Below are 22915 nucleotides of genomic sequence, written 5' to 3' on the forward strand. Positions count from 1 at the left end.
CTTTACTGGTTTCATACATTAATGATGTTTATATATGAAAATGATTTTTAATTAAGTTAAGGAATGAAAATCTCGTCAATCTCTTCAAGCTCCTCCGGTCTCTTTCTTCACTTTATTCTACCTTTAAGTCTTCTCTTCAACAGAAAAATATATATGTAACTCATATAAATCCCACAAATTTCCCAAATAGACGAGTATCATAGACCTAAACACCTCAAATTACAATCTTCTCTAATTCCCCTGCTTAGCTTCGACCTTAAAAAAATCGGTTAAAATCGATACGTAGACAAATATATGCAATTAGGCGCCTTGGCTGACGTTACGATTCGTTGATTTATTACCGGCAGCGAGAAAAGTGAGTGGAAAAGCGTGGAAATTCGAGGGGAAAACAAAAGCAAACATTTGCCCAACAATAAATTGAGGCAAATTACGCATACGAAATGCGTTGCATGTCAATATTTGCATAGGCCAGGGGCAGTGGCTAAGGCAGGCGCAGTGGCAATGGCAGAGGTACGAGACGGGGTCTGGGGATTTGGGTAAGAAATACCTGAAAGTGGCAACAGATGCCGCAGCAGCGTGAGCTGTCCAAACACGTGGTTTGTCCCCAAAAACACCTAGCTCGATTGGAAACCCAATTGGAGAACGTGGCTTATTAAGTCAAACGGATTACGCACGTTTTCTATACCCTGGAAGTTGCATAAGAAGTGGGGTATATTTTTATGACAAGTAAGCGCTATGAACGAAAGTTGAACGTGTCTAGCTAGTGTGTATGAAGACATTTATATAACATACTTGATATAATTTAAAACTCTATAAAGTCGTTAAATATCGATTTTGGGATAACGTGCCTTTGATCAAATCTAGAGAAATTTAATATTTGCTGAATATATATATATTGTTGATATTGTTTATTGTAGCACCTAAAGTTTGTAAGAACTTTTGAGCTTAGAGTTAAGCTCTTATCACAAAATCGAATAGAAATCGATATATATAATCCATAATCGATAACATTCTATAGCTAATTGTCAATTTTGATTTGACTTATTTTAAATATATTTACAATTCAGCAAATTTAGATCGAAATATATTCTACTGCATTTACAGGGTATTCTCAGAGCCCATGTCTAGCGAGCCTTAGCCCGTGTCACTATTGTCGCTGCCACGTCTCATTTGGAGTAGTTCGACTTCAAATCCGTTTTATTTGTCTTCGGATTTGGCTTTGCTGTTCTCGCTGTTGGTTCTCGCTGTCCGCTGCGATGTGGTAAGTAGAGGGCACCAGCGGCCCGTTGGCTCGCGTAGCTGGCGTTCATTGCCTGATTTGATGTCTAAATAAACGTACAGACGTTGGCAAACAAATGTTCGAATCATATTTGTTGCTTTTGTTGTTTTGTTGCATTAGTTAACAGTTTTCCATCAGCTCCATATGGCGAGAGTCTTTGGCTGCGTGAGCTTATCAGCTTGCCTGTAGACTTACCTGTGTGCTGCATACCTGTGCACAGTACACATGTTTATTTGTATAAGTATCGATATCGCTGCGTCGATTGACTCTTGTTATTTTGTTATCAGGGCCCGCATTGCTCATGTATTTCTTTTCGGATTGATAATTGCGCTATATGTAATTGGGCAGTTTGGCCAACGATGAAAAGGCAGGTGTTGCACTTGTGGCCTACAAATGCAGCGTTAACATTTCGCTGCTGCCGATCGCATTTCAAATTTCTAACGAATTTCTAAGCATTTTCTCTGTAACAGCAACTAAATGTAAAAATTTTGGCGCGTGCAACAAGCACTTTGTTTGCAACAAACAACATGTTCGAGCGCGAACATGTTACATACAGAAGCGAATAACAGCAGCATGTTAAAGTTAACAGAATGCAAAGCGGGCATATCACAATACTTAAATTTCAACTTTTTATTGTAATTAATGTAATAATAATTATCATTATCATTTAAATTAATATTGTTGTTAAGATCTAAAGTAAAATAGTAATTAATTAATTAATAAACGCACAAATACTTATTAATACATTGTTGAATTACATTAGATAAACGTATATTTAAAGCTTCCAATTCGTTAATATATTTTAACAATTTTTTGATATAAATTCCATCAATTTATTAACATCAATTTTTCTTATCATCTGGCAACACAAATGCACTGATAAGAAATTTCGAACTCAACCGTCAGCTGGCTGTTAATGTGCGCAACGCTGTTGTTGCGCTGTAGTCGTGTCGTTAAGTTTCGTCAACAGTTGCGGTTGCACTGTAAGTGAACCAAGAAGTCTTGCTCGAACTCTGTTAAGCGACAGCAGCCAATTCAGTCTTTGACGAAGTTGGACGGTGAGCGGACGTGCAGAGCGGTTGAAAAAGCGACGTGTAAGCGATTGAAAACGCGCGAGTTTTGTGAATTTACCGTTGCGAATTTTGTGCGAATAAAAATTTGTGTAGAAAATTGTTGAAACAATTGCTTGTAACAAACAAGCAGCACAACAATAACAAAAACAGCAGCAACAAATCAGTGTAAAGTGAGTATCGAAATAAAGGTAAACAAAGTGAAAGAGAAGAGTAACGCGAATTGCAACAACAAATGTTTATGTGAGTGCAACAAAATGAGCGATCAACGGTTAAATTTGTAAACAAGAAACAAAAACAAAACCGTCAGCTGAGACCAATTCCAATTGGAGTGAAAGCCAAAAGCCGAAGTCAAACCAAATAAGGGAAATACATTAGAAATGGAGGACGAACTGCGTTGTCCCACCTGCAAGCAGCTGTACGCGAATCCTGTGCTGCTGCCCTGCTTCCACGCCCTCTGCCTGGGTTGTGCTTTGGACATACAGACGCCCTATACACCGGGCGCCGGACTAACAGGTGCTGCGGCCGCCAATGCGGCTGGCGTCGGCGCAAGCAACGGCACCGGCTCAGCTGTTGCCCACAATGGTCAGCATTCGGCTGGCGGAGCAGCGGCAGTGGGCGCTTCAGCCGGACCGGGACCGGGCACCAGGCATAGCTCACACAGCTCGGCGGCCAGCACCGCCAGCTCGGCAACGGGCAGCGAGAGTGTCACCTCCGATCAGGATCAGTCGGACAAGGTGAGCATCTTCAGTGAGGCCGACTCCGGCGTGGTCTGCTGCTCGAACACATCTCGACCGGTTTCGTATGCCGGCACCGGGCAGCTGCAGGGCCTGCTCCAGGGCAGCGTTGTGGCGCCACCTGGCGCCGCCTACTGTCTCACCTGCCCGCTGTGCAGGAAGCTCGTCTTCTTCGACGACGGCGGCGTACGCAATCTGCCCACCTATCGCGCCATGGAGGCCATCGTCGATCGCTTCTGTGCTCGCGAGGCGCTGCGCTGCCAAATGTGCGAAACAGATCCGAAGGTCGCATCGCTGATCTGCGAACAGTGCGAGATACGCTACTGCGATGCCTGTCGCGAGCTCTGTCATCCGGCACGTGGTCCGCTGGCCAAGCACACGCTGGTCAAGCCACGCGGCGCTGCTCAGCAACGGGAATCCGTTTGCGGCGAGCACGAGGAGACGCTCTCGCAGTACTGTCTCAACTGCAAGATGCCCGCCTGCGGCCAATGCATCGGGGAGCAACGCCATCAGGCGCACGAGGTGCAGTCCATCAATGTCACATGCAAGGCACAAAAGGTGAGTCGACCTTTTCATATATATATATTTGTATATTTATTTTTTTATCAATAATTAGTCTTACTTGAAACTGTTGAAACGATTTCGCATGACAAAAGATAAACAATTTCTCATATACCTTTTAATAGATCTATTTCACATTCCCAAGACAGTTTCTATTTCTTAGCAATTATCAGTTAGAATATAATATATATATTATATCATATAAACCTATAATATATCATTAAGTCTACAGTTATGGGCACGTTTCCTTATCAAGATTCTTAAAGCCAAATGAAATTATATAATATATATATAAATATAAATAAAGATATGTATATGTTGTGATAATCTTTAATATATTTCATTCTATATAGCCAATGAAGTAAGGAAAATAATATGTTTCTATTTCTGTTTGTTATTATGTATATATGTTTCTAATTTCTAATATTTCTTTTCATTTATTTAAAAATTTTAAACATCCAAAAAAGTTATATTTACACCCATTAGTTTACTCGGATATCTGAGCAATCGTCATTTGAGCTTGAAATAAGTTATTGTGGAACTTAGGAAAATAATTATGTTTGCTGTGATGTAGGCGCCATTCAGTGCAAAGAAACTCGGCTATATAGCTTATATATAAAAAATAATTATGCAAATAAAATTATTCATTATAAAATAAAACAAATTTGTTGATAAATTTATTTTATAATAATGGTTTTTTAAAGACTTCATATTCTTTATTTATCTATAATTGAAGTATTCAATATTTTATAGAAGTCTTCATATAACATTTCACTAGAGGCTTAATGCTCAGCTAAAGATGTTTAGTAATAATTAAAAAAAAAAAAAAGAATTACAAAATCTATTGTTTTTTATTTTATTATTGTTTACAATTTTTGCATATTTTGCTATGAACTAATTTTATGTTTTATCCAAAAGTAATAATAAGAATATTAATGAAGATTTTTTCTTTTTTATGTAGAAAATTAATAGTTTTTTTTTATAATTGAGTTTGAGCTATATTTTCATAAGGACTTTTAGCTTTTTCTTATATTCATATAAATTATATGAATTTTTATGAAACATCTCGTTGCATTCTTGTATAACTATATGCTAATTCTCATACAATATTTTATATATATTTAATTAGGTTTTTTTTTCAATATTTTCATTCAGAATTTCAGAAAAATAGCACACATTTGCTATTCTATTATTTCTGGAATTTATATATATGTAAATATATATATATATATAAATATATATATATGTGCTTAAAGTGTTGCCACTTGTCGTGTTCCATTTCATGTTGTTCCAATTCTTAGCATTTTATTTATAGCCAACTGGCGCTCTGGCCAGGCAACTGTGAATTATTTAACCATTTTGTTGTTCCGCTTTCGTTTCTATAGCTGACTTTTGCTATTCATAGAGCAGAGTTAGCTGTTACCTGTACTTGTTCTGGTTTCCCCCTCTTGACCTGTCGCGCTCTCCCGTCTCTTTTTCGTTTTCTTTTGTTTTGAGCTGCTGCAATTTGTCACTTTTCGCACTTGGCTTGTCCTTTTCACTGTCGTCCTGTTTGTCTCTCGCTCTGTCTGTCTGTCTGTCTTTCGTTGGTTCCTGTTTGGCAATAGAGCGCGACACTCGAAGCTAGCGACATATTAAAATTGTTTGCCGTTGACATTTCAGTGATACGTCTGAGGCACCTGAGGAATTTCAGTAATTGTGCACCTCGCAGAAAATGCAATCAAAATGAAATTCCTTAAAGATAAAGCCTGAACTTTAAACAGGGACAATGGCTGAGAGCGAGAGGAAGGAATGAAACCCTACTCAAAAAACTTATCGCTAAATTAGCGTGGCAAAGTTCTTAGATTGCGACACTTGCCAAAGTCCAGAACAAACAAGTCCTGCAACAGACAAATGGGGGCGTGGCAGTGGTCGGGTGGCGCTGGTTATGAGGCATGGCTTGGCGCTTGGGTGGTTTAACGTGAGAAATGCTTTCTTTCTGGGGTTGCGGGAGGCGAAAACAATTTTGCATGAAAAATGTGCGAGGCGCTCAGACGGGCAAACGAAGGGCCATCAATTTTCGGAACCAGACAAAGAAAACCAAAAAACATGAAGAAAGCAAAGCAAACAAGATACAGACGAAGATTTAATACGCTGCCAGCAAATATTGATTGGCTAGTAAAAAGTAGATGTAGATATTGAAAACACATCTTAAAGCCTTTTTTAGAGAAATATATAAGTTAATTTTATAGTAGAAAAAAATGCTTAAAAATAATTGATTTATTTTTTGAGCATCAAAATATATATAAAAATAAATATATAAGCATTTTACGAATTTACCATAAAATTAATATTAATATAAATATCTATAATTTATAATACACTGCTCAAGTCCGTTACATATCTCTGTATATAATGCCTGCAGAATGCAACTGGAATTCTTTTGTTCAGAAATCGATTGGTAAGAGTTAAACTCTTACCAAAACTGAAGTCGAACAAAAAGTTAGTGAACATTACAAATGTTTGCTAATTTATTATATTTATATTACAAATTGACAAGTGTTTATATGTTACATACTAAGTGGTGGAAAAACATTGATCATAGAAATACAAAATAAAAAACTATCATATTTAATGTACATATACATATTATCACAATTCATTTATAAATATATTAACAATATTAATATGTATTTTTGAACATATGTAACTCATAATAATAATATTGCATCATTTTCTACTCTGCCTAGTCGAATATGTAAATTATATTATATTAAAATGAATTCGTTTTATTTGTTTTTTTTTTTTCGGTTCTTTGTGCCTAACAAAATTGATATCATTATTGATTTTAGGAAAATTCATTGACATATAAAATTTATGTTGATAAGATCAATAATCGAATATTTATAAAATATTTAATTAATAATAATAGCTATAAAATATTTAATCATTTATGTTACAAGAAACCAAACGAATATTTTTAAGTTCTAAATTTTCCGTTTTCATTTTCATCTCAGTAAAGTTTGTATTTTTGTAAAGTTCTGCTTTCACTTTCTCTGACTCGGCCTTTGCCCCTAACTTTTACCACACATTATCTTCGCCTAGTTATTCTAACTATGTCATTCCAAAAAATGTCCGTAAACTGATATGATAACAGCCAGATAGTACTCGAAATGGTTCTTCCAGCTCTACTGCAGTTCCATTTATTGATTCTATTGGATATTGTGAATAATCAAGGCATTTCCGCTTGTATTGCTGACTTAGTCATGTTGCATCCTGGGCAGCTGATGTCCCTCAGATTTGTATTTCATGCGAAACAATGACCAACATAACATAAAATCTGTGGCAGAGGCAGCTGAGTCAAAGTAAAATTAAAAAAAAAAGCAGCTGCATTGGCTGGCCTTGCTGTCAAGGTGTTGTAGCTGTTGCCCCAGCAGCTACCCCTAGCCCTGTTCCTGCACTGATGATGATGGCTATGACACAGAGCTAATCGAACAACGCATGCCTCAATCAACTTTTAGGCCCGGCCCGCACACAATGCACGCCTTAGCTGATAAGATAATGGAGTGCGGGGGCGCGGGCACGCGCTGCTGAATCAGAGCCAGGCCAAGACTCATTAGGCCCGCTCTGTCCCTGTCACACACAGTTTTCCCTATCTCTATCACTCCCTCTCTCCTTTTCTGTTTTGGTGATTCTTTATACTTTTTGCACAACGTTCTATTTTTATGCTTGTTCATTATGTTAAGGGAGTATATTGGCTCGTGAATGGAAGTTGTGTGAGATGAGATATTTTAATATTATATAATATACGGCTATGGAGAGATTCTATAGAGACTCGCAAGAATATATATCTCCCAAGAATATATATACCCTCACTGAATGATATCCGACTTTCGGTATATTTCGCTTATTTTAAACATCATACTTTATGTAAGGCTTACTAGAGATATATCCGACTTTTCTCACTTTAACTTTTAGCTTTAAAAAAACATCAAATTCCAAAATCAAATTTGAAACAAGTCAAAATCTTGAACGAGTATTAATGCAGGCGACTACACTCGACTTCCATGTTTTTTGTTGCTTTCTGTTTTTGTCGCTTTGCCATTTTTCGCACCTCAGAGCATGTCGTCGGGTTAGACATGCTGATAGCTACCTGGTCGGCTACAGGTAAGCAGCAGCGGCAGGTAACCCAAGCAGCCCGTTCACAATAGCATATCAAGCGCTATTTTCTTTGCGCTCGCAACGTCATCGCGTACTTTCCCACTTGTTCTCTAGTTCCCGCGAACAAATCATTAATTTTGAGTTTATTATGCGCTACGTACGTTTGCTTGTTATCCTTGCGATTGCCGGGCCAGGCTACCTTGCAGTCAGTGTCGCCCGCGTGTTCCCATTTCTGGTCGGCGATTTATGACGCCATCAGACTGCAGTTTTTTTAGTTCTCGAAACATTTCACGAAACATTTTGCAACATGTTTTGTGTTACATATTAACCACCAACAGCAGCAGCAGGAGCAGCAGCTCCAGGCCAGCTGCTCGTCCTCGCCCAGTGCCCAACCCCCTTGTGATTGCTACGCTTCTGCCGCTTGTTCCATTTAACGTGGTCGCATTCTTTTGTCAACTTCATCAACCCCCGAGTTTACATCGGCATTTTCCAACAATAACTATTTAGCTGTGATATATGATCGCTAGTTATTGTAGCTTTCTTTCGTTTTCATATCTTTTGATAAAGAATTTTATTTTTATTTACGTTTATTTTTTCTTCTTTTGTGAATTCTTTTTTACTATCTTTTAAACTTTTGTCTGACAAATGATAGTTTTATATATGTAGTTTTATAAACTGTATTACTTATACTAGTGAAGTTACTCCACTTGTTTCTGTTATTAAAGCTGCGACTGTTAATGTTCTTGTCACTGAAGCTGTTACTATTAATGCTTCCATTGCTACTGTTACTGTTCATGTTGCTACTGTTAATGTTACTACTATAACTACAGCTGCTGTGGCGACTCTAACAACTCATGTTACTGTTAAAAAGTCTGTTACTAAAGCTGTTATTGAACATGTTTCTACTATGAATGCTGTTATTGTTTATGCTCCTACTACATATAAAAGTTATCCTCTCTCCACTCCTCTGTTAATGCTTTTAATTTAGCTAACAACTTAGATCCTATTACATAATCTGAAATTGTTATAGTTACCATAACGGTTTATGTCATGATCTCTGCTATTGTCAATTTGACTGCCACTGCTAACTCTCACTATTGCTTTAACTATTATGGCCAGTTTTACGGCTGTAGTTGTAGCTGTTCAAGCTACTGCTAAGAATATGCTCTCGTTAGAGTCGAACCTTACGCTACAGTCTAATCAATTACCATTACCTTATCTGGCCACATCTCCAACTGTACGACGAATGCGTGCCAATTAAAATGTTTACGAGCATGCATCACTGTCGAGCAACAACAATGTGCCGGTCACTGGACAAACATGAGGCCCTGGGGAGTGCTGCCTTGAAATGCTCCAAAGGGTCAGCTGCTGCTGCTGTTTGGGGGGAGAGCGAGAGGCACACACATACATGTGTCGTCAAGTAGCTGATGTCTATATTTGTCTATATTTTGGCAGCATAAACTGCCACTTAGTTGGTTTTGTAGCAGCTTTGCCTTCTGCACTTTGACATCAAATAAAAGAATTATACAGTTACCCAGGCAGGCTAAATGAAAGTTTTACGAATTCCTGCAAATTATGCACCTGGGAAAACGTTTCCAACACGCCGCGCAAACAGTGGAAAAAAGCCAGGTAAATTATAGCACAGGCATTCCAAGCGGGAGGGGGTGGGCTTGAGGTCCTTAGTTTATTATTTGTGAACAGGCAAATGCTAAAATTTTTCGTGACAAAATAATTTCCACATAGCAAAAGTCGGCAAACAAATGACAAAAAGCGAGCAATTTTATTTGAATTAAACACACACACACAGTCGAACCCCTGCTCCTTGGGCACACTCTCTATAGCATATCCTTGCGTATATACACTCCAGGGCAGCGCTTGTTGTTTTTGCCCTTTGTGTCGCCTTTATCAAAGGGATTTTCATTGTGACGCAATTTTTGTTTAATTTTCATTTTATTGCACAACTTTTGGGATTGTGCCCTATGTGCTGGATGAGAAACGGGAAGTTTATTAAATTTAAATATTATGAATTTAAATCGTATATTAAATATATTTAATGAATTAGAGATCATTTTGTTTAAAAACGAGGTTTTAAAATATAAAAAAAATAAAAAATGTTCTTAATAAAAATTTATTTAAGTACTTTACTTAAATAAAAACTATATTTAAATACATAAAAATAATATTTAATTTTCTCAAATAATATAAGAAATATATTAAAATATGTCATTGAAATATATTAAAATTATATAACTTAAAATATATTTTTAGGAATTTTTTTCATAATTTAATTTGGGTCCTTGTAATTAATTCCTTAATGAATAGTTGCTTGTTATACCAACAACAATGTAAAGGATTATATAATCTTATATTCCAGGTGCCCTTTCAGACTTCTTACTTCAGTTAGAATTAGTTAGAATTATTTATTTATATGCTTTGCTTAAGCTTTCTTTTTAAACCATTAAAAAATTGTAACTGATTGATTGTAGAAAAATTAATAGTACTAACGCGGTAGAGGGTATTAACTAGCTGAGTATTCCCCATCTTCCTCATTGCCTATGTAAACAGCAGCAAGCACACATATTGCTTCCCACTCCTTCAGCTGTGGCACACACTCATAACTCTAACTCGAATGCTATCTCTACTCTGCTCCCTTCTCGTTCTCCGTCTCTCTCTTTCTGTTTCTCTATCTGTCTTTGTCTATCGCTCTTTCTACCCATCTACCTCACACACTCATCCTAATGCGCTGCTGTCAGCAATTAAGTCGATATGCTTTTTGCCTTCTACCATTTGCCATTTGCTTACATGCGTTATCCTCTCGTCTTCTGTGTGTGTATGTGTGTGTGCGTGCGAGTGTGTATGCGTGGGTGTGTACTGGTGTTGTTGTGGGTGTGTTTTGAAGCGCCTTTCATTTTGGGCTTTGACTTTAGGCTTCTGCCGCTTTAATTCCCACTGTTCCAGGCCCCCCACCCGCTCACGTTCCATTCGCCTGTTTCTAGGCAGTTAATTAGCACTGCGCTGAATTTGTTTATTAATTATGTAATTCATTTTTCTGCGTAATTATATTGGGACCTGCCGCCGCCGCTGCCATTGCCACACATAAAAGTGAATACACTCTGTAATTGGGCCGTAATTAGCCAAGTGTTGGCCTAAAACACAGGAAGTCTAACTCCAATACGGAAGTCCTTAAAGCCAGGTGCCGACTGATTAAGAATTAAATGCGCAAATACATTAGAATTAGCAGTTGACTGGGGCCACAGACCCAAAAGGGAAGTTAGATGGAAAAATTGTGAAAGATATTGCTGAGCTAAATGCTGTGAATACTTTTAGAGCTGTAAATAAGTGCATTTTAAATGGGGCTTGGGATAGGCTAAATTATGTTTTATAAATTTTAAAATTGTAAATTAAAAAATTTGCTATTTAAGGAGTTCAGTTAAGATTTTGTAAGTTTTATGGAAAACTGTTTTAAAAGGTATCGGAAATGAATATGGATTATGAATAGCTGTGGAATATATCGACCAAATATGAATGTAGACTTAGCTCCTGTTCATATGTTTCTCTTTTGCTTATAAATACATTGCTAGTCAAGTCGTCATTCTGCTTGGGCACTAAAAAGCATCCACTTTGTTGCACTGCCTCCCACCTTGGAACTGTGCGTTTACCCACCTTAACCTTCAATGTGGAGTCTGGCTTCTGAGCCCCTTTTGCAAGCATCTTTCGTTTTGCATATTTTCTCTACTTAGTCTAACTCTCCTCTCTTTTTGCGGCACAAGAGAGAAGCCTTTCTGTGTACTGCAGTCACGGAATGCTAAAACTGTCAGCCCAGCTGCAATCAATTCCGAATCATTAACATCTTACTATCTTTCTATTCTAATTAGTTCACAAATGCACAATCCTTGAGGCTCTGTGTCAATTTGAATTACAAGACTTTCTACTTTTAATCCCCAGATGGAGCCAACTCTACGTTGTTACAGTGCGTAATACATAATCAAATTGAAACTTTATTCAAAAAATAGTTTCGAATCCCCATGTTCTTTATAAATAAATGAACTTATAAATATATATTTATTATATTATAATAACCTTTTATATGGATTTATTTTCTTAGCCATTTATTGTAAATGTTTTTCAAGTTAATTTCAAGCCACAATTTAATTTCACTTTTACTCATTTTCTTTGACGCCTTTTCTTCTCTTCGCAACCTTTCACAGTCGGCATTCATTTTCCGCAATTTCGTTTTTCCAGCAGAAATTTTTCTTTCGTTTTGGCGCGCTCTGCAATTTCCATTAGCATTGCCATGACACTTTCACGCTTGTTGGGAAAGCTTCTAATTATTTCCACCATAAATGTCAAATCAGCTGCGGGTGGGCGCCAGCGTGTGGGCGTGGCAAATGGTGTATTTTTTCTGTTGGCTTATCTGGGTTTAGTTTTTTTTGGGTTTAAGTACAAAATTATATTTTGGCAGCCAAGTGTTGGGAAAATGGTTTTCTCGCTTTTCTCGTCGTCTCAACTCTCTGTTCCTTCCTTTTAGCTGCTGTAATTTATGCGCGTTTTGCATGTTTCAAGGCAATTGTCAAGGCTTTTTGCGCCTGAAAGTAAGGAAAAATTATAAATGTTTTGTGCTATAATTACTTTTGTTGAGCCGAGCGAGGTGCCGTCCCCTCGCCGCCCGTAGGCACCGAAAATTGCGCCAAAAATTTGAAAACTTTGTCCTTTTTGTTTGTCAACTGTTTCGGGCTGTGGCGCAAGTTCTAATTGTAGGGGCCGCAGTCGTAAACCCGGGCTATCGCCCCTATTATTGATTTAATTTAATTAGTTTTCGTTACCCGCCGCCCGCTCGCTGACCATGCCCACTGATTGCCCGCCTTTGTTTGCTGTCTGCGTTTTAGTTTATATATGTGTTTTTTTTTGGTGTTTTTATTTTGTTTTGATTTGTGTGTTGAAAATTTAACGACATTTATTTTCGTTTTGTGTGCGATGAGGGCCGCTTGACCCCGCCCAGTGAACCCACAAAAAGTTATTAAAATTTTATTGCTACTTGTAGTTTGTGTGAAAATTTTCAAACTGCTTTTATTGTTTTTCTTTCTTGATTGCAGTTTGTCTCTCGCTCTCTGATTGTGTTACAGCTGAGAGCTGGGCGTGGCATGTGTTAAACGCATTTGCTGTTTGTTTTTTCTTATGAGATTTGGTTTTGTACTTGAAAGAATACTTAAATATTTGATTTAGCTCGACTCTTGAGTGCCCTCAAATTGTTATTGTATTTGACTTTGATTCTAATGTAGATTTATTGCATATTTAATTCCGCTTTATTTACTCTCTATGTACTTTAGTCTGTGTTTATAGCTGCTGGCTTTATGAATTCGGCATAGTTTTGACTTTTATTTCCATTATATGGCCTGGCATACTTTAAAGTACTCTCTTAAGGCATTTAAGTACAGCAATGGTGGCCATAACTCTTATCTATTATTTAATGTGGGTCACCGAGGCATTTCCGCCTTTTTGTTCACCTAAAGAAAAGTCCAATCATCTTGATAGTAAGAATTGTTAATTGCAATTTGGCTTTCCATGAGCCAATATTGAAGGCAATGTAAGTTACTTCACTGAAAGTTCTCTTCTATTTGAGTTAATTTGTAAATTAATTGTCGATATGCTTTTTGATGTTACTAGAAAAGTGACAAATATTTGGCAGCAGCTGAGGGTCTTTGATACAGATTTAGTGTAGTTTTTTTGAGCTGAATATGAAACATGAAATATAAATTAACCTAAAATGGACTGGCTCAAACTAGGGTAAACCCTCTGAGAAGATTAATAAATATAAATATATATAATTATAATATTTTAATAATAATAAAATATGTTCGTCTTCACAACATTACTACTAGACTATTTTAGTATTAAACATATTCTTTATAGATATATATATACACATATATATTCACATATTTATTTACTTATATGTGTTTTTGTTTATATATTCATGCAAATATATACCATTGCAAATATTTATTTTTATTATTCTTTCATTTGTATAATTCATTGTATTTAATTGTTTGGATATGTTGCAAATGGATTTAATTATTTATTATATGCTAAACAAACTGCGCGACTGTCGCATAATATTTTTTTATTATTTAATTATTTAGCCACATTTTTTTGCAGTTCGTTTTTCCACTCACTTAATTTCCGCTTTCATATTTTGCCTGACAAATCACAGAATTAAATTTTAATTCTAAAATGTTATGCAAATACCTATTCATTTGTTTATTATAACTTTTTCTAATGAGCATTCATGTGGGAAATAAAATAAAATCGCTTAAATTAAGATTATTAACACGGCGATTTTGGTATAAAATGTCGCGTCAGATGTCCATAGAACTGCCCACTAAATGGAATTCATGGCACAAAGACCGCAATGCCAACACTTTGTGCTATTATTTATTTATTTGTCGCTTGAATAATACATAAATTAAAAACGATATAGGTATATATAAATGTATGTGGAATGTCGTGTACTAAACGCTTTGCAATTTGCTCACATATATTTATTTTATTTTTATTTGCATTTAAAAACATTTAGTGCAGCTCACAGGGCATTTGCATAAATTAAATGCAGCTGCATTTGGTTTACGTCTCTTTTTTTTTCTATTCACTTGCCGCGACTTTATTTATGGAGCTGTTCGAGTGTGCAATATGTTGCCACTTTGTTGTTTATTGTCGCAATATAGAAAGTTATTATTATTTTCAAAATATTTGCACAATTAATGAGCGTGCCCTAAGACGAGGCACACAAATGTTATTAATTGATTTTTATACACTGCCAAAAATGTAAGGAATGTTATGGAATGTGCAACGGATTGCAAGTAGATGATATATAAATGCATATATATTGAGCTGATATAATTTGTTATATTTTATATTAAAGTATTTATTTAATTATCTATTACCTTAAATTCATACTTTAAGCAATACATTTCTAACAGTCAAAGTCGCTTAACCCTTATAATTACAAAAGTATGATATTAAATCCTTTTCTGTAAGCATTAAACACCTCTTCAGCCTTGCGAAATAGAAGTAAATTTGTAATTACCTTCGAACAGATATGCTGGAATAGTGTAATAATTGCATTTAAAGACAATTTAAGCTAGAAAATTGAACAATTTCTGCAATCGAAACGAAATCAATCAACAAATGGCAGCTCAGCATATGGAATCGAAAGACCAAAGTAAGTAAAGCGTAAAAGTCAAAAGCAAACAGAGGGCACAACTGACAATCAACAGACAGACAGCAAACAGATACAAGAACATGAATGCGAAAACAAGGGAAAACCTTCGAACTTATCAGCGAAGAGCGAAAGAAGCTGATAAGAAATAGTGCGTGTTCTGTGTGCCCTCGCCTCAAATGCTGATTGATAAACTTTGACTTGCGAAAAGGCGAAAGCGGCGTAAATCAAAAGCAAATGACCTTAGACTTGATTAATTTCTGCGCATAATACAAATTAGAATAGCTCAAAGGTGCTGGGAGATATTGAATGCTGTGAGAATGAACTCTTGATCTGTAGTAACAAGAGATTAAGCATTGATTATTTGTCTTTCATAGATTTAACTTAATTTAATTCGAAGTAGATCAAAGATTTTCTACGCTCTGCTTCCTAATTGCTCCACTCTCAGCCGTATCCTGCACATCACTTGACCATTGTACTGTCAGGCGCACAATTCAGCGATAGACATCTCTTGGTCGCTGTATCTCACGTGGAAATTTAAAACGTCAACGAGCTCGTTGACAGTTGCCGCTGTGCAGGACATTAAATTGTACGTGCAACATATCTATAAAAAAGATATGTATATATATATGATGGTTGCTGTAGCTGAAAGACACCTTACAACTGCGACAACGTTGGCAGCTGCTGTGTTGTTGCCTCGTGCCACGCCGTTGTTGCCACATGTGCGACATGCTGGCTGTTGGCTTGCTGGCTTGCTGACTTGCCCGGCTCATTGCAACCGCAGTGTGGGGTGACTTTTTATGTGGTGGCTAATTAAAAAAGTGAACAAAAAAAAAAGTAAAATTCAAGTAAGTGTGTCGGGAGTGAACGACCAGGAGATACCTTGAGTAAGCAGCAATGGGGCGGGTATCAGAAAGCGAAAAATATATAGACTGTGGTGGCTAATTAAAAAAGTGAACCAAAAAAAAGTTAAATTCAAGTAAGTGTGTCGGGAGTGAACGACCAGGAGATACCTTGAGTAAGCAGTAATGGGGTCGGGTATCAGAAAGCGAAAAATATATAGGCTGTGTATCGTCTTGGAGCTAACTCTGAACTGATAGATCACCATCTATAGATTAAGTATACTTTTGTCTCTAGCTCTAGATTTTGAATATGAGAATTAGAAAAAGAAGTTAATTTCATACAGACAGTTACAAAAATTCCCACAAATCCAATATACCCTGTTGACCCTAATGGGCTCAGTGTGTGTATCAAAAAAAGAAAAATAAAAGCAGCGAATGGTTTTTATTGTCCGGCACGCACATGAAACTCATTCGGCGCGTCAAACGTTTAACAGTCATAAAAATCTGACACCCCCGGCCAACTACCCCCCCACTGTCCAGCTGTCATGACTAGCCCTTAAATGAAATGCTAAAAGTCATTAAACGCATTTAAAGAAGGCGCCGATAAGTGCATTTCAAATTTGATTAAACATTTCCCATTTGCAGCAAAATTTCCATTGAATTTTCATTAAAGTTTTGACTTCATTATTAAACATGTGAGGGCTTTCCATTCCGTTCATTTAGTTCAAAAAATTTGCATATTCATGTAAATTAAAAACTTCCGATAAATGTTTTTCACGCCCATCATGCAAAAAATAAATAAATATATATATATTTTTTATTCTTTTGCAGCACTTTATTTGTTCGCATAATTAAGAACAATTTGATTTTGTGTAAATTATTTCGAAAATGATTTCCATTTATTTCGCACTGCATTTTGCAGCATTTTGCGCCATTTTATTGTTAAATCAGTTGTAAATTTGTTAATGTTTTTTTGATTTTTATGCCTGACAGCCAGACTTTATGTCTGACTGCGTTCATAATGCGGCAATGCCTGCCGCGAAGCCTCTAATTGAATTTAAAAATCGTAAATGCGATTGCCGCCAAATCTAGTTGCGCGAATAAAATTCATTTAGGGTTTGAACAACGAGTTTATTATTACAATTTTTTTAATAGTAATATATAAAGGAAATATTGCAGACGCATATTTTTTTAAAATTAAATTAACTTTTTTAATAATATATAAAAGAATTGTTTTTCAAAGAAACAAATTATGAATATTTTAAAAAATTATGCAAAAATTAAATTAAATAAAGGCATTAAAAAATATAAATTATTAAATTATATTTTTTAAAAAAGAATTAAGTTTTTAATTAAAAGGTAAAAAATATACTTTTCTGATTGTATATATATACATACATATATATATATATATATATTTATATGTATATATATATATAGTTTGTTAAAAAGAAAATCAGTGATTCATATGTGAACTACATTTTTGATCAATAAACTTTAAGGCTGTTGATAAAGTCGCTTCTACTTAGTTAAACTTTAAAAATAGAATTTGGTTTTTATATGTATAATTTACTTGAATTTTTCCACAGACATCTGGAATGTAATTAATTAAATAATATTACCCCAGCTCAATCGTATATATGCCCAATTAAAGTTATATGCCTCAACATTTTCGATTACTGCCAATTAAGTTATTAAGTTAAATAATTAAGTTCTGACCATAAACTCTCTGGCACAATCTATAGTCAAACCGACTCCAACAATCCGTGCGTCTAATCAGTTCATCGAATTGTTATTTCTGTCTTAAATTATCTTGAATTAAATCAACTTGTTATTGCATTCTGAATCAGAGTTAATCAATTATTTAATGCGCTGCTTTCAACGCCTGCAGCGGAGCTAAGGTCCAACCAAAGTTGGAGCTATAAACCCAAACGCTATATCTCTCTGGCATTGTCGCTGCCTAGGGTTATGGTCAACCCAATGTCCGGGGTCTGTCAACAAAACGCTGACAGCTGACAAGCCGCAAAAGCAATGGTCGAGAGACAACCGGAGCCACGCAGCTAACCATAGCCAAAGCCAAAGCCGAAGCCGTAACCGTTAGCTGTAGCCATAGACGTCATCGTAGTCGTTGTTGGAGCACTTTAAAGCGCTGACCACAGCAACTGCCAGAAGCAGGATGTGGAAGGACCTGCACCTGTGCAGGCAAACGCTTTGAATAGTTCATGAAGTTGTCACTTAGTTGTAGTGCTTGTTACTATTGTTGTTGTTGTTGTTGTTGTTGTTGCTGCTGCTGCTGAGCGACAAATAACACTACAAGCTGTTGTAGTCAGCCTTTAGATGGGGCCGTACCTTCCATGTTCTATTGCCTGTCTCTGCTAACACACACATATCGATTGACATTTTGACGCACAGCTCCAAGAGTTGCTCAAGTTCTCAGGCCAATGAAAAACGTGACGTGTTTTGAATTAATTTTGATAGTAATATAATCATAATCAGGTAACATATATTCGTATTTGTTTGATATAAGTTAAGTGGAATTTAAGATCGCTTACATTTTAAAGAGTTTGCTACGTGAACTCAGCTCGCTCGTCGTCAAAGTCTGATATTTTATGTATTGACAGCGTCGAACCCTTAACTCAACTGTAGCGAACTGCAAGTGTGGCATGCTTGTTGACGCTTTATCAATTTTATAGTGTGATTTCTGTTGAAATGCCATAAAATGCATGTTGCTGATAACCATCTGTCAGTCAGGCAGTCAGACAGTCGGCGAGTCACTCATTCAGTTCGTCAATCAGTGCTAAGCATTGAAAGACAGCAACATATCGTTCAGTTGCATTCGTTTTTATGTGCTACGTGCTACGTGCTGCATGTAATTGCGCTTTGAGAGTAGCTGAATGGGTGTTGCGCTTGCAACCAATATGATAATAGGGATTAGGTGCTATGGCTTACACTTGATAAATGCGATTGATTACTTTTGAAAGGGGGAGAGAATTATTTTTTATTGGAATAAAGCGTAATATGGAAAAAAGAATCGCTTTGAGCGACTTTTTATAGAAATATAGCAACAGTAATATTATCTTTTGAAGTATCAGTATAATAGAAGTATAATATATTGGATCTGGCTATCTTATATATAACCGTATCATTCGTTTAGAGCCCATATTGATTGCTGTCCATAAAGAAATCAATATTTGCTATCTGAAGTATACTTTCCTATCGGTTTTTGTTGTTTTCTTTTAAATACGTATAAATTTATCATTCAATATTCAATATTTAATATTTAAAATAAAATAATTATTTTAAATAATGTGACTTCTGTGTTTTCTCTTTATAAACTTAATTTAAACATATTTGCCTGTGTGAACTCTGATTAAATAAATTAAATTCAGAAAAAAACTAGATTATTCTTTTATATTTTTTTCTGCTTAATGTATATTCTAAATATAGCTTGAATTGAAATTTCATTTATTTATGCTCTCTTTCTCTTCTTTTTTCCAGGTATGTAAAACGTTCTGCGCTTCCTTCGCTTTGATTGCTGTCACGTAATGTAAGTCCCTTTGGCCTCTGGCATTTCCGTTTATTTGTTTACGAAAATGAGAAAGCGCTAAAAATGTATCAAATTTACAGAATTTCAACACGTGTAACAAAACCTCAAAAAATGGAAATGATATTACATTAATGTTTATTAATTAAATTTTGAGCGCAACGAAAGCAGCTTAAAATTACATAGGCACAAAAAACTTTTTCTTAGCCACAAAATGGCGACCTTTTAGCTGAAATTGTAGCCCCCGGTCATTGGGGCTGTCAACAAGTACCCGCCCTCTCTCTCTTACCCACTCTGTCTGTCTGTTGCTCTCTCCCTGCTCCACCATCAAAAAACTTCCCCAGACGCCGAGTTGTGAACAATTTTTAATCAATAAACGCCCGTCGGGCATTGTTGATAAATATTGTGACGTGCGCTAGCGAGATATGAATTTATATCATTTCATCTGTGTGTGGGGTCATCTCAGCTTCTCTTTTATGTGAGCTTCTGTATTGGGCAACGTGACTTGTGCTTAATAAAGCCATTGATTCAGGTTGACTTTTGTCAGGCACTCGGTCGTGTCCTTTTGCGACACCTGTCGAACCCTCGACCCTTGCAGGCCAAACAACATTTTTTAATTTGTTGACTTTTTCGTTGGCTTCCGGTCAACATTTATTTTTTTTAATTTATTTGCTTGGGCAACGAAATAATTTAGATTAATAGGCCAACCTTGCTGAGTTATGCCTGCTACGTGGCAGCTAATTAAGCCACAACCACAGCTACAGCCACGTTTCGAACTGAAAAATGTTTGACCCATAAACGTTTTCCGCCCGGAATTGATTACGAGTACAGCTTTTTGTCCCAGTTGTGTAAACGAACTCCTTCGCCCTAGTCGAAAATTGCCCACACATTTTGACAGTTTTTCACTGTTTTTCACAGTTTTTTTTTCAGTTTTTTCTTTTATCAGTGAATGGCCAGCTTGAATAGCCGAATATCCCCTTGCTGACTGTGTTTTCGCTTCCTTTTCGCAGGCGTCGTTTATTTTGTGTAACGTGCTAAAATGTAGTAACATTTTTTATTTATGCTGACCATTTTTCTTTAGCTAAAAAGAGAGTAGAAAAAGGTCACTGGGTCGCTGACTTTTGGGCACATTTTCTTTATTAAATTATTTGACATTTTTGTTGTTTATTTTTTGTTGGCTTTCTTTATCGTCTGGCTACTTATTGCTTATCTTTGGGTCATAAACTGACCCACAAGCATTTGAGCCAAAAAACAAGCTGAAAAGCTGTAAGCGTCTATAGTTTCTTGACAACGATTTATTTATATTTGCCCAAAAATATATAACAAAATTTAAACGAAATGTTTCTTTTATATATTTATTTCACATTGAGCATATAAAATTGAAGTAAACTTTAAGCTTTTCGACTGCATTTAACTACTATAGCTACTCTAGTCTTTTATACATACTTTGCAGAATATTTTTGTTCAATTTTATTTAACTTTTCGCTTAGGCGAATTCCTTTAGCAGAAATTGCAGATTTGAACGTTTCATAAATTTCAATTGGCATTGCAGAAAAATGCAAATTAAAATAGTTGCGCAACAGGATCTATGCTGCGGCTACCTGCATGACGTCGACGGCAATTGCTGTAGTCAAGGTTGAGGCTGTGGCTGTGGCTGTGGCTGTTTTTCATATAAATTCAGATTGCTGGCCATTAGGGAGACAAGGCACAAAGCATGCCAAAAGTGCCTTTGCCAACTTATGAGCGCATTTTTGTGTGTTCGTGTGTGGCAAAGAAAAAAATAAGGATAGAGAGAGAGAGTAACAGAGAGGGCTGCTGACTAGGGCTACGACATTAGGGGTGCCTGCGAAATAGGCAGCCCAACAATGAAATTAGGTCAAGTAAACAATAAAAATCATCAAGACAATGCCGAGAGTTGATGAGCTGGCCGACTAGGCTGTGAACACAAGATGGCTAGCAATAATATAGATAAGGGCAGGCAGACAGACAGACAAAGATAGAGCGACTGGTAGGAGTAGCAACCCCTAATGGCATAATCTTCACTAATTTAGCGCTCATTAATTTCTAGCTGCCAGCCTGATAACACAAGACGTAATTGAATTAAAAGTGCCCAAGACCACAAAGGGAAAAAGGCGCAAAAAAATGAAGAAAAAAATCATAAACATCAACATTGAGGCGCAGCGTGTGTTGACAATTCTTTTCTTTTTGCCTTTTGTCTGTGGCTTTAATTAAAATTGCATAATCAAGGCAAGTAGTAGCACAGCAGCCGGATATTTGTTCGTCCTAATCAGCATGTCATTTGTGTAATTTGTTGTTATGTTGGACGCCCAACTCAAGGCTCACTCGCTGTAGTTGCTCTAGTCTAATTTTGTTGTAATTAGTTAGGGACCACAGGTCCTGCTTCTGGTTCTAATGTCTGCCACATCAGCAGCGCACTTTGAGGGACTTTATCTGGTCGACTTGTCGAACGCTGCGTCAGCAGTTTTTAATTGAATTGAATTGCCACGTGGCGCCCCCAGCCAGCTACACTAGTTACGAGATACTTAAATCATGATCATGTTAGTTATTTGCCTTCATTTGCATGTCCCCACTCGAAAGTTTTTCGGCCACAATTGTTCGACTACAGTTTGTTTGGCTAAGCAAAAGTTGCGCGAAAAGCAACTCAGCAAAATGTTCGCTAAATTGTTCAGTGCGGTTGAAAGTGATTTGAAAAGGGAAAGAGTGAGAAATTGGAGAGTTAAATGAATATATAAAATAAAAAATAATAGAAAAAAGAATTTTTGATAAAATTTTTTTTTCATTTCTTAGCTAAGAAAACTATAAATTTGAAATATCTCAAAAACTAAATTCTCGGATTATTTCATTTCTAAAATTTCTATTCTCTCTCCAAAGTAGTTATCTCTTTGTTGCCATAACTACTCCCAATTCGATAACTAGCCTTTTATCTGATATACATTTTTATCTAAGCCAGCACATGATTATCTTAAGCACTTAGTTTCAGTTCTAATTTAGCTCACTTTGTGTTGCCTGCACTCGCTCGATAGCGAAACGTTTGCCAAAAGCTATTCCCAAAACTCTTTTGCAACTTGTAAACACACACACACAAGCAGACACAGACACAGAGCGAAAGTTCATTGACAATGTTTCCTTTTGGCACATCTCTCCGAGGGCCAGGGCCAAGGCGCACAATGACAACATTTCCTGGTTGTTGATACAAGCAACAAACCCCTTTGGCCCATAAAAGAGAGGGAGAGAGCAGAGTTGGGTGTTCTGCTGCTGCACGGCCATTGTTTTCAAAGTCACATTTAACATTTAACCTTTCATTTTCGAAACAATTGCGTCTGCTTATAAAAAATAGATGTGCGCCACATGAAAACAAATGTCGGGCTCGTCAGGCCTGTCAGGCAGGCAGTCAGTCAAGCTGTGGTCTGGCTCGGAGGCTGTTAAGCAACCCCGAGTCGAGGAGACGCTCTTTCAAATTAAAATGTATAAAACGCAGTCAGAAAGAGACAGAAGAGAGCAGTAG

General features: G+C 36.5%; 1 protein-coding gene across 2 annotated transcripts in view; it reads left to right on the forward strand.

Moving 5' to 3' along the window:
- The first annotated feature begins 2331 nt into the window (after nucleotides 1-2331).
- The window catches only part of LOC111600665 (E3 ubiquitin-protein ligase TRIM9), a 108393-nt gene continuing 87809 nt past the window's right edge, over nucleotides 2332-22915 (forward strand). For both annotated transcript variants that reach the window (XM_023316896.2, XM_023316906.2), the window contains exon 1: nucleotides 2332-3644. In XM_023316896.2, coding sequence (XP_023172664.1) covers nucleotides 2730-3644 — 915 coding nt within the window. In that variant the 5' untranslated portion in view covers nucleotides 2332-2729. The remainder of the gene's footprint in view (nucleotides 3645-22915) is intronic.

Source organism: Drosophila hydei, unplaced genomic scaffold, assembly GCF_003285905.1.
Source record: "Drosophila hydei strain 15085-1641.00,03,60 unplaced genomic scaffold, DhydRS2 tig00008114-arrow-pilon, whole genome shotgun sequence".
NCBI lineage: Eukaryota > Metazoa > Arthropoda > Insecta > Diptera > Drosophilidae > Drosophila > Drosophila hydei.